Here is a 12,722-nt window from a genome sequence, read left to right as displayed (position 1 = left end):
CCTCTACTACAAAGCTGTAATCATCAAGACAGCATGGTATTGGCATAAAAACAGACACATAGACCAATGGAATAGAATAGAAACCCCAGAATTAGACCCACAAACGTATGGCCAACTCATCTTCGACAAAGCAGGAAAGAACATCCAATGGAAAAAAGACAGTCTCTTTAACAAATGGTGCTGGGAGAACTGGACAGCAACATGCAGAAGGTTGAAACTAGACCACTTTCTCACACCATTCACAAAAATAAACTCAAAATGGATAAAGGACCTGAATGTGAGACAGGAAACCATCAAAACCTCAGAGGAGAAAGCAGGAAAAGACCTCTCTGACCTCAGACGTAGCAATCTCTTACTTGGCACATCCCCAAAGGCAAGGGAATTAAAAGCAAAAGTGAATTACTGGGACCTTATGAAGATAAAAAGCTTCTGGACAGCAAAGGAAACAACCAACAAAACTAAAAGGCAACCAACGGAATGGGAAAAGATATTTGCAAATGACACATCGGACAAAGGGCTAGTATCCAAAATCTATAAAGAGCTCATCAAACTCCACACCCGAAAAACAAATAACCCAGTGAAGAAATGGGCAGAAAACATGAATAGACACTTCTCTAAAGAAGACATCCGGATGGCCAACAGGCACATGAAAAGATGTTCAACGTCGCTCCTTATCAGGGAAATACAAATCAAAACCACACTCAGATACCACCTCACGCCAGTCAGAGTGGCCAAAATGAAGAAATCAGGAGACTATAGATGCTGGAGAGGATGTGGAGAAACAGGAACCCTCTTGCACTGTTGGTGGGAATGCAAATTGGTGCAGCTGCTCTGGAAAGCAGTGTGGAGGTTCCTCAGAAAATTAAAAATAGACCTACCCTATGACCCAGCAATAGCACTGCTAGGAATTTACCTAAGGGATACAGGAGTACTGATGCATAGGGGCACTTGTACCCCAATGTTTATAGCAGCACTCTCAACAATAGCCAAATTATGGAAAGAGCCTAAATGTCCATCAACTGATGAATGGATAAAGAATTGTGGTTTATATACACAGTGGAATACTACGTGGCAATGAGAAAAAATGAAATATGGCCTTTTGTAGCAACGTGGATGGAACTGGAGAGTGTGATGCTAAGTGAAATAAGCCATACAGAGAAAGACAGATACCATATGGTTTCACTCTTATGTGGATCCTGAGAAACGTAACAGAAACCCATGGGGGAGGGGAAGGAAAAAAAAAAAAAAAAGAGGTTAGAGTGGGAGAGAGCCAAAGCATAAGAGACTGTTAAAAACTGAGAACAAACTGAGGGTTGATGGGGAGTGGGAGGGAGGGGAGGGTGGGTGATGGGTATTGAGGAGGGCACCTTTTGGGATGAGCACTGGGTGTTGTATGGAAACCAATTTGACAGTAAATTTCATATATTAAAAAATAAAAAAAAAAAAAAAATAAAAAGCAAACTTTCTGTTATACATATGGACCCCTTGGTGCTCCTCTAAAAGTCCAAAGGTCTTTTTATTGCACATTTCAAACCAGAACATTTCCAAATATTTGGTAAACTTAAGTTCTGGCTAAACAAGGACAATTTAGCTTATGAGCAGTACCCCCCAATTCAAATGAACTCTTCTGCAGATACAGATTCAGAGAAACAACAAAAGCCAATGAACTTGTTCCATTAGTAATTTGTTTAGCAATTTCCCAGCTACTAAAAACTGTTGTTAACAGTCCTGAGAAGTGGTAACTTTGGTCACTAACATTTCAACCACTATTTGTTACATTCACCAACTAGCTGGTGTGCAAGTTACTGTAAAGAAGAGCTAACAGATCAGTAACACACCTCCTCACTCCTGCCTACTCCCCCCCACCCCCCTTCTTCTCATCTCAAATGCTGCAGTTCCCTCCTCATGTAATATTCAAATACATCCAACAGAGGGGGGTGTTTTTGTGCTCTTTACCTTATAGTTTCTGCTTTCCTAGTTGTATGCCATTTAAGAATATGCAATAGCCATTAAGGAAGAAATTGATTACTAAATAGGTGCAAAACAGAATGAGATAGAATTGGGATTTCCATATGTGATAAACAAGAATTCACAGGAAAAAACCAGCCAGTGGGATTGTCCTAATTAAGTCACCAGTAAAACTAAAAACACCAAATGCCAATTCTGTGTATTCTAGACACAACTAAATCTGGTTAACTCTCTCCCCCTTTCACCTGAAGCTCTCATAATTTTGGAGGTTCATTTGCTTGACTTACATTTAATTCGACTTTCCCCAATTTTTCAAATTTTTCAAAGCAACTGTCTCTCATAAAATTGAGCAATTTATTTTTTCAATCTTCCATGTCATTTGCTACAAGATTTAGTGACACATAGAGTTGAATAAGGAAGAGTTGGTGGCTCAGATCAAAGTGGCCTTTCTTTGAGCAAATTAAATTAGAATTTATCCCTATCTTGTAAATGCAACCTCTTATATATGTTGCAACTCTCTAAAATGACATTATTTTGATAAGCAAATTGTGGCCAAATGAGGAATAATGAACTCCCTGGGAAGAACAGTGCTTACTTCATCAGAAGCCAAATACACACAGAGGAGGGCTACTTCTTCTGCAGTTGCAAATCTTCCAGTCTTCTGTCTCTTCAGGAAAGAGCTCAGTGCCTGAGATCAGAAACCACACCAGATATCAGTGATAGGAGGTGAAGTCTGAATTCACTTGCAACTCCTTCAGGAAGTCTGAGGCAAGAGGAATCTATAGAGTTACCATTGGCTTGCTGCCTTGATTAATCATGTATGATACATGATACATGAGAATATCATTAATTGTGGACCAGGTAGGACTAGAATGACTTCCAAGCTACTCAAACTAGTAAAACCTATAGACACTGTGTCTATAATAAAACCTGTAGATACTGTGTCAGATCAAAATACATATTAAAGAGGAGAGCTTTGGGGAGCCTGGGTGGCTCAGTCGGTTGGGCGACCGACTTCGGCTCAGGTCATGATCTCACGGTCCGTGGGTTCGAGCCCCGCGTCGGGCTCTGTGCTGACAGCTCAGAGCCTGGAGCCTCTTTCAGATTCTGTGTCTCCCTCTCTCTCTGACCCTCCCCCGTTCATGCTCTGTCTCTGTCTCAAAAATAAATAAACGTTAAAAAAAAAAATTAAAATAAAAAAATAAAGAGGAGAGCTTTAAAAAAATTTTTTTTGAAATTGTGGTAAAATACACATGTTATTTACCATCTTAACCATTTTTAAGTGTATAGTTCAGTAGTGTTAAGTACATTTACGTTATTGTGCAACAAATCTCTAGAACTCTCTTCGTCTTGCAAAACTGAAACTCTGTACCCATTAACCAATAGCTCCCTGTTCTCTCCTCCCCCAGCTCTTGGCAGCCACCCTTCTGTCTCTGAATTTGTCTACTCTAGGTAAGGAAGAGGACATTTTTCAACCAGAAGATTTAATTGCATTTAAAATAGTAGATATACCTCTTCAGGATTTGGTCTGGCTTGTATTCTTTCTTGTAGAGATGGGGTATCAACTGTTCCTAAATCAAAGGGGGACATTCAGCTTGGTTAATTACTCAAATTGAAAAAGAAGTTGACAAACTTTAAACTTCCTTTCCACATGATACATCAGTGAAATCCTTCCCCATGACTTACAATGATAATTTCACCTCCGTGTTTAGGATTTCTAAAAACACAGACCATAGGGGTGCTTGGGTGGCTCAGTCAGTTAAGCATCTGGCTTTTGATTTCAGCTTAGGTCATGATCTCATGGTTGTGAGATTGAGGCCTGCATCGGGCTCTGTGCTGGTAACACTGAGCTTGCTTGGGATTCTCTCTCCTCTCTCTCTCTGCCCCTCCCTCCCTCCCTCTGTCTCTCAAAATAAATGAATAAACATTAAAAACACACACACAGAGACCATAATTCTTTGTGACATTAGGCAAGGACTCTGGGTGAGTCACACAAGCATCCCCAAGATATATTTTAGTCACATTACACTGCATGACACTTTATGGATTTTCAGCACTTTTACATGTATTATCTCAGTTACTCCTCACAACAACCCTGAGATGTAAATACAGCCATATAAATACTTCATCAGTGAAAGAACCTAGGTTGCCTTAATGATCCCCAAACCATTCTTTGCTGTCAGGTTCACTCTGGGGATCCTCAGACAGGGCCATGCCTGTCACGGTCCTCAGTAATTAGATGGCTCGACATTTTCTTCATTATCTTGCCTATTTTCATTGGTTTCAAATTCCTATTTTTAACCACTGTTTCATGTTTCTCATAAAAAATATAATTTGAATTATCTCACTTAAAGTAAGAATGACACTAAACATTTGAAAATCCCTCTTGGTTCAAGCTCCTACAGAGCAACTTTCCCAGAGTTTCTGTCAGTTTTTGTAATCTGTAAATTCTGTTTAGAAGGCCTTTTGGAGGGGGTGGGGGGTGCTGACAGTACTCTGGGCAACCACATGGTATTTCTAAGGTCATAAAAAATGATTTTAAAGTCATATCCTCTGCTCCTGAGAGTGCCATAGGGATGATGTTTACTAGGAAATCATTTATTTTCTTTAAAAAAAAATTATTTTTTTAAGTAATCTCTGTACCTACCTTGGAGCTTGAACTCACAGTCTCAAGATCAAGAGTTGTATGCTCTGTCGACTGAGCCAGCCAAGAGCCCCAACCATTTCTTAATTTTAGCATCATTTGTCATTTCTCTGGAGAGGGTGGAAATCTTCAAATTCAGAAAGTTCTGGCTCCTTTGTGTTTACACCCTTTCTTTAGCTTACCTGTTTCCTCTCACATTTCATCATAAGTGGGCAGAACTTTTGACACTCAGGGTAGAAACTGTCTTTACTAGAAATGGTCACCTGGTTCATCAGGAACATTTTCTACCTTCCACATTACTGCAGGCAATAATGTTGATAAACTTTCTGAAACCGTGTAACAAAGATTCCCTTGTACCCATCTTCTGGTAATATTTTCCTCACTTCCCTCGTCCATAGCCTCCTTACAGTTCCCAGTCCTACCAACAGTATGCTCAAGACGTCGTAAGCTTTCATTGAACAATGTCCTCAAAATCCAGTTTTAAAATACAACTTTGACAGCTTCCTACCACTCAGGCGAGGGAGCATCATGTCTTTCATATGGCTGGTATTAATGGTTATTAAATGAAACTATAGAGCAAGCCTATGCCTTCTACTTAATTCCATTGTCCCAACTCTACTGCATCCAGGGCACGGACCACATAGCATGCCACAGTCTACACAAGGCTAGTGTTGAAGAGTGTGACTATACCACCAGCAGCACTACCCCAGACACACTCACTCCTTGTCAGGTTTTCTGCTGTGACTGGCTCATGAGTCACAGCTCGTTCCTTGTCCCACACAGGTTGATAATATATTTTCCAAACTTCTGAAAAGTCCAGCTGCTAAAACAACCACATTTTCCAAATCATTTTTCCATTTTTTCCACTGGGTAAATGGCACCAGAAATAGCTAGAGTCAAGTATCACCAGCGTGTATGTTAAAACCCAGTGAAACTGTCTCTTCTGTATCCTCTTCTTTCTTGGTGTTACCTATGTTTACATTTCTAATCCAAGAAAAATTAAACAGAATACCTCCGTCATGGAAATTCTGTAGCTTGAAAGGTATTTCACATTCCTCTTTTAAACTAATGAGTTAGTGTTTTTTAACCTGAGGGGAGACCATGGTGGATTATATAAAAATCTCATGTGGAACTTTCCAAACTACACACAATTTTCCCCATGAACTCTTTCCCCAAGTTCTGGCATGCACTTCAGGTTTTGAAAAGTTCCATACGTAACTGTGAAATGCTGCTTCTCCCCAACCCCCCAGTACCAGTTGTGAACCACTGAGAGCAAGCTTGATTCTGGATATGTGATATTTAATTCCTTTTTAGAGAAGAAGTTAATAATTCTTCTTAGGCAACCTGTATTCATTTTGGGTCAGTGGAACCAGGTGAAAGGGCATATCTGTTTAATAGACATACCCATAGTCATTAAGAAAATGGGAAGTTATTCCTACAAAATAAGTTATAGAATGCTTTTGTTTGGACAGACTGAATGTCCTTTCTACTAATAATAAGCTCTTCTCTTCTTCTTTCCTTTATATGAGAGGTCAGCATGCATCCTGGTAAAAAGCCAGATAGGAAATATTCTTAGTTTTGAGAACCATTTGGTCTGGCACAACTACTCAATTCTGCCTGTAGTCAAACATGTGGCAAACTAGGTGTGGGTGTGTTACAATAAGACTGTGTTTACTAAACAGGTGACGGGCCAGATTCCACCTGCAGGTCATAGTTTGCTGATCCCCTTTTTATAGCATAAAGGAAGGTGTTAATCTCTCCTTTTTGGTTGTGGGTCAGCCCAGGTGATTTATAAGACTCAGTAGCTCCCTGTGTTTTGGGAGGCTCCTCTTACCTTCTTCCTGCGGTCCAGTGAACACTGTCTACTTTTCATCTTTCGCCTGACAAGGTCATCTCTGGTCTACCTCCAAAACACCAAACTCTGGTCAGTTATCTTGGCCACGAGATTTGGAGTTGTTCCACACACGTGTGAATACCATTTAAACCCTTTGCATCTGTGGTTCATTCCTAATGACTGAGAATCTCATTGCCAACATACCGTTGGACTGTTATCTTAGCCTAGACCCTTTTTCATTTGAGCTTTTCCTAATGACAGGACACAATATAGCATGTGGTAAACAAGCTTCTATGCATATGTTTCACAGTGCGAACCAGGGTTCAGAAAGGACAAGTGCACAGCCCTTTTGTGCCTACCTCACCTGGACAAACACAGTTGCACCTGATGCCCTGCTGGATGAAATCTGCAGCCACAGACTTTGTGAGGCCAATCACGGCCGCCTTCGTGGTACTGTACACACATCTGTTCACAACTCCTGAGGATGAAAGGAAGGTTTAACCATGGAAGGAACAAAAAAATCTCCTTTAGAAAGGGAACACAAATAACTGTCCTCGGTACCTACTGTCATACTTCCTCCCATGCCATCCTTTTTAAAGTTTGATTCAGGGGGCACCTGGCTGGCTCAGTCGGTTGTGTCTGACTCTCGATTTAGGTTCGTGAGTTTGAGCCCCGCATTGGGCTCTGCACTGACAGCACAGAGCCTGCTTGGGATTCTTTCTCTCCCTCTCTCTGCCCTTCACCCTCTCTCTCTCTCTCAAAATAAATAAATACACTTAAGAAATAATTAAATTTGGTATCAGGTTTTCTCCCTTCCTGGGGCTAGTTTCTGAGTGTGGGAAAATAAGATCATTACTGGCCCAACTCAGTTGAGACCTAGGTGTTGAGATGCTGCATTTAGGTACGGCAATGGTCTTAGGTTTTCATCGTCAGTTGGTTGAACACTTGGGCAGATTCCAAAAGACACCAAAGGACAATCAGGGTAAAGAACAACAAAACAAAAACCAAACCAAAAAGTCAAGGGGCTGAGGCATTTCTCTACCTTCCTCTCTTCATGCAGGCTCACTGTGTGTTCTTGCAAAGAGAAAGAATGTTATCTCAGCAGTAGTGATTTCATTTTAAACTCACAAACTCATCTGCCAGACTGTGACATTTGACATTATTCCAGATGGCACTGCGATCCTGGCTCTTCAACTTGACCTCTTGTTTAGGGCCCAGATCCACCGTCTTTGTGAAGCACTTCCCAAATTGTTACCCTCCCCCATATCGTGCCAGTACTTTGCACAAACCTGTGTTGTAATATTATCATGCTATAGAAGACCTACATCTGCCTGACTCTCTTCCTTTTGCAGTGTGAATTCTTTTGGGCAGGGACACACAGTGTTCAATACATCTTTTTTGGTTAATTAAATGGGTAAATATTTCCTTCTTCCAACTTGATTTCCATTTCCATATCCACTGGAAGGGATTAGAGGAAGGGCAAATGAAACCAAACTTATTTGTTACAATTGGTTTACATCTAAGGCAGAAAGGACTGATAGAAGGGAGCTTAATAACAATTTTTTTAAAAAAGTGGTGTTGAAATTACATGTGGGTTTTATAATCCCTGCTATGTTTGTTCTGAAAACCCACATAGGTCATAAGGTTTTTGGAGTATGTGCATCGTGATTCCCAGAGGAAGACGGACCTTACCTTTGAGGCTAGAAGCCACAGAGGACATGTTGATAATGTTGCCAGATTTCTGTGCAAGCATCTGCCAAAATAAAAACAAATTTAAAAAATGCCACTCTGCAAGATAAAAATAATAGCTCTTTAAAAGATTTGCATTTACTTATGGTTTGCAGAACCATCTTCTTAGCTATTAACATTAAGCACGGTTAAGCGTCTTAACAGCCACTGCTGGGAGTTGATGGCATGCTGACGCACTCACTGGCAGGAACATTTCCCAGGGGGATTACTGCCTTCCTTTGGCACAGGAGCATCAGCAAGACCAAGGAGAAACTCTGAGCTGAATGGAAGGTTAATGAACATTAATTAGTACTTTGTACTCCCGATGTTGGAAAGTTCTTACTTTATTCAACATATATTTGTTGAACACCTACTGTGCTAGGTCCAGGAGATACAAAGATAAATGACACACTCTCTGCCTAAGGAGAGCTGCCAGGGGACTGGGGGGGCTGACATAACCAGCATCCAACAACAGTGGAGACCTCTACAGAGAGGGGTTGGTGGTGGGAAGGGACCAAACTAGGCTTCAGGACTCAGAGGAGGGCTCCTGAGGAGGAAAGAGGTGGGCTGATACTACCCCCCCCCACCCCTCCACCAGGGAGGAAAAAGCATTTTATTTATTTTTTATTTATTTATTTTTTTAATTTAATTTTTAATTTTTTAAAATTTACATCCAAATTAGCTAGCATATAGTGAAACAATGATTTCAGGAGTAGATTCCTTAATGTCCCTTCCCCATTTAGCCCATCCCCCCTCCCACAACCCCCCCAGCAACACTCAGTTTGTTCACCATATTTATGAGTCTCTTCTGTTTTGTCCCCCCTCCCCATTTTTATATTATTTTTGTTTCCCTTCCCTTATGTTCATCTGTTTTGTCTCTTAAAGTCCTCATATGAGTGAAGTCATATGATTTTTGTCTTTCTCTGACAAATTTCACTTAGCATAATACCCTCCAGTTCCATCCACGTAGTTGCAAATGGCAAGATTTCATTCTTTTTGATTGCCGAGTAATATTCCATTGTATATATATGCCACATTTGCTTTATCCATTCATCCATCGATGGACGTTTGGGCTCTTTCCATACTTTGGCTATTGTTGATAGTGCTGCTATAAACATGGGGGTGCATGTGTCCCTTTGAAACAGCACGCCTGTATCCCGTGTATAAATGCCTAGTAGTGCAATTGCTGGGTCTTAGGGTAGTTCTATTTTTAGTTTTTTGAGGAACATCCATACTGTTTTCCAGAGTGGCTGCACCAGCTTGCATTGGAGGTGGGCTGATTTTTGAAAACTGGAGTGTAATTCAGAAAAATAAAAGAGAAAGGTGTTTTAAGGAGTGAGGGCCACATGTATAAAGCCTCTAGCACAGAGCTGGGAGGAAGGGATGGGTCTGGCTGGAATGCCCGGAGTGGGAGGAATGAGGCTGCAGAGGCCAACAGGGGCTAAATTTAGGAATTTGGGCTTTACGCAGGAGGCAATGTGGTGGTGACAATGAGGGGCTTAATGCAGAGAAGTGGCATGTTTAGATTTGGGGAATTCTAAGATTATAGTGGCACGACATAGAGGAGACCACTGGAAGGTGATACAGTGATTTCAGAAAGGACTGAGAAAAGCTGAGATGCAGCAATGTCTGTGAGTTATGCGGGGGGAGGTTGAGGTGGTAAGGGCAGGATGTGGTAAACAGTTACATGAAGTGAGGCCTGCCTCCCTCATCGAGGGCAGTGCTTCCTAAGAACACCTCCCTCAGAATTCCCCCATTCCAAGTGTGAAGGTCTGAAGAGGAGGGTTTGGGGCTGTTTTGTTCTCCTAGACAGGGTACACAGTAGGTGGTCAAACACTGTGATGAATCAAAATCTCTTGAGGGGCTAATTTAAAGTGCAGATTGCTGGGCCCTGCCCCTGACGTAAAGGAATATATAAATGAAAAACTGCTATGAATTAAAAATGTTTTCATATACATTTATACTTAGTATAATAAGTATGTGTGCTTTCAGGGCATGGAGGTATGTGCAAGAGTGTGGGTACCCATGAAGAAGTGAGACATGGAGAGAATTCCTACTCGATGGGCACTACCTTCTCATTGACATCAGAAGCTCGGAGGATGGCTGTAAAGAACAAGGTTGAGTGGGGGGAATGGTGGACACAGAGAGTGGTGAAGAGTTAAAACAACTGCTGAGAGGAAGTGGAAGACCACCACCAGAGAACAGAGGAAGGAAAAGCAGGATATCCTATGCCATGAAAGTCAAGCCAAGAACGAGTTTCTAAAAAGAAAAGAGTTTCAATAGTCAGGGTAGGGAGAGAAGTCACTTCTGCTGGGGTGAGCTTCTCCAGCAGCTTTCAGTCAGAGAGGCATAGGGATGGGGGCGAGTGACTGGATGGTCCAGGGATGTGGCTGTGAGATGGCAGATCTCCCCATGGTATTCTCCTGACTTTCTGTTTTGATACTTAGTTACTGTTTGTTCTCAAGAGCAGAGAATCTACAACAACCTAAGGCATTGTGTTGGATGGATTAAAGGGTACAGGGGAGGCTGAGGTGACCCGATCAAGGCAAGGACACAGTAGGGGTGAAAATATTTAACCCCACTTGTTTGTCTATGTGGTAAAGAGGATCATAATGAGATGGGGTCTTCACAAAAACGACCAGGAAAATTAGTAAAGTATAATGGTGTTGGAAACGAAGCCTTAACATAATTCTTTCTTAGCCAATTTAGCAAATAATCTGTTTTTACTTATTTTTAGTTTTGTTCCAGTTTCATTGAGCTATCATTGTCATATATAATCCATTTTAATACCTATAGAATACATACATTACAGAAGAATACATAAAGATGAGCTACTAAGTAAGTTCAGTCTCTAATCACCGGAAATGCTATAATTCCTCAGGCAAAACTTTGGAATACAGTCACCTAGGAGGTGCTAGTGCTGTCCCTTAACACTTGTGCTATCCATTCAGCCAGGTCTGTCTGCTGGATCTAGAGCCCTCAGTCCATGCTCAGCACCCTTCCACGCTGTTTTCTCAACACCAGCTCAGTACCTGCTGGTACGGTGTGGATGCTCTTCCTGGCTCCCCATGCAACGTCCCGCTCTGGCAAATATCACTTGGCAAGTATAAAGTGAAGTGCCTGGTATGTAGTAATTCTATATGGGACTGACCTCCCAGAAGCTCAGGCAGGGGCTAAGAAAGAGCTCTGAAAATTTCCTCCAGCTGTTGATCTAGTCAGTCCTACCTACCTAGCTTTTCTATCTCTACTGAACTCAGCTCTTAAACCTGGCAGACCTTGGGTTCTTGGCTCTTTGATGATTCCATGTCTCACCTCTACCTGGACTGACAACCTAGATTCATTTATTCATTCAACAAATACTTGCTAGAGCATCTCTATGTACTAGAGAATCTTTTAAGATACAGCAAAGGGGAAAAACCTCCACATATCCAAGACTTCCCTGACTTTGGATTTTGCACTGACTTCTTCTTACAGTATTTTCAGCTTGTTCTTTGCCTTTTGACTCATATTCCAGTTTTGGAACGGTTTTCTGTGTGTCTATCCATGATCAAAAATTTCCTACAAGTGTTCCTATGTCTTGACCACCTGACTTTTCAGATCTGCCTAGACTCCAAATCCTGACTTCCCCTGGAAAGTTCTAACCTGTTGTATGTGCATCATTGTTAATGAACCCAGAAGATCCCAATTAGGTCTGGAAGGGATTGTGTAATCTCTCATCCTCATTTTATTTTTTTTTTTAAACTTTTTTTTTTTAACGTTTATTTATTTTTGAGACAGAGAGAGACAGAGCATGAACGGGGGAGGGTCAGAGAGAGGGAGACACAGAATCTGAAACAGGCTCTGGGCTCTGAGCTGTCAGCACAGAGCCCGACGCGGGGCTCGAACTCATGGACCATGAGATCACGACCTGAGCCGAAGTCGGACGCTTCACTGACTGAGCCACCCAGGGGCCCCTCTCATTTTATTTTTTAACATTTATTTATTTTTGAGAAACAGAGTGAGACAAAGCATGAGCGGGGGAGGGGCAGAGAGAGGGAGACACAGAATCTGAAGCAGGCTCCAGGCTCTGAGCAAGAGGTCAGCAGAGAGCCTGATGTGGGGCTCGAACCCACGAACTGTGAGATCATGACCTGAGCCGAAGTTGGACGCTCAACCGACTGAGCCACCCAGGTGCCCCACTCATTTTATTTTTTTAAAGTTAGCTTATTTATTTTCAGAGAAAGAGAGTGAGCAAGCAGGGGAGGGGCGGAGAGAGGGAGAGAGAGCAACCCAAGCAGTCTCCATGATGTCAGCGTGGAGCCTGATGTGAGGCTCAATCTTGTAAACCATCAGATCATGACCTGAGATGAAACCAAGTGTTGAACACCTAACTGACTGAGCCACCCAGGTACCCCATCTCATCCTCATTTTAAATAGAACAGAGTACAAGTGTCATTTCCCACGGCACATGGTGAAGTAGGGGCAGAGTTCAGGCTGTGATGCCAGAGTTTGAAATCCAGGGTCAGGTTGGTTACTGTCACTTTAATAAGTGGCACTGACTTCTTCTCA

At 41.9% G+C, this 12,722-nt stretch overlaps 1 protein-coding gene across 1 annotated transcript in view; it reads right to left on the bottom strand.

Moving 5' to 3' along the window:
• The window catches only part of BDH2 (3-hydroxybutyrate dehydrogenase 2), a 28,484-nt gene that overhangs the window by 3,899 nt on the left and 11,863 nt on the right, over positions 1-12,722 (bottom strand). The window contains exons 6-9 of the mRNA XM_007080947.3: positions 8,139-8,199; positions 6,811-6,924; positions 3,481-3,539; positions 2,564-2,656 (exon numbers count right to left, since the gene is read on the bottom strand). Of these exons, the coding sequence (XP_007081009.1) occupies positions 2,564-2,656; positions 3,481-3,539; positions 6,811-6,924; positions 8,139-8,199 (327 nt within the window). The remainder of the gene's footprint in view (positions 1-2,563; positions 2,657-3,480; positions 3,540-6,810; positions 6,925-8,138; positions 8,200-12,722) is intronic.

This window comes from Panthera tigris, chromosome B1, assembly GCF_018350195.1.
Source record: "Panthera tigris isolate Pti1 chromosome B1, P.tigris_Pti1_mat1.1, whole genome shotgun sequence".
Taxonomy (NCBI): domain Eukaryota; kingdom Metazoa; phylum Chordata; class Mammalia; order Carnivora; family Felidae; genus Panthera; species Panthera tigris.
Note: the sequence above shows the minus strand (reverse complement) of the source record. Positions and strands in the feature narration are given on the sequence as shown.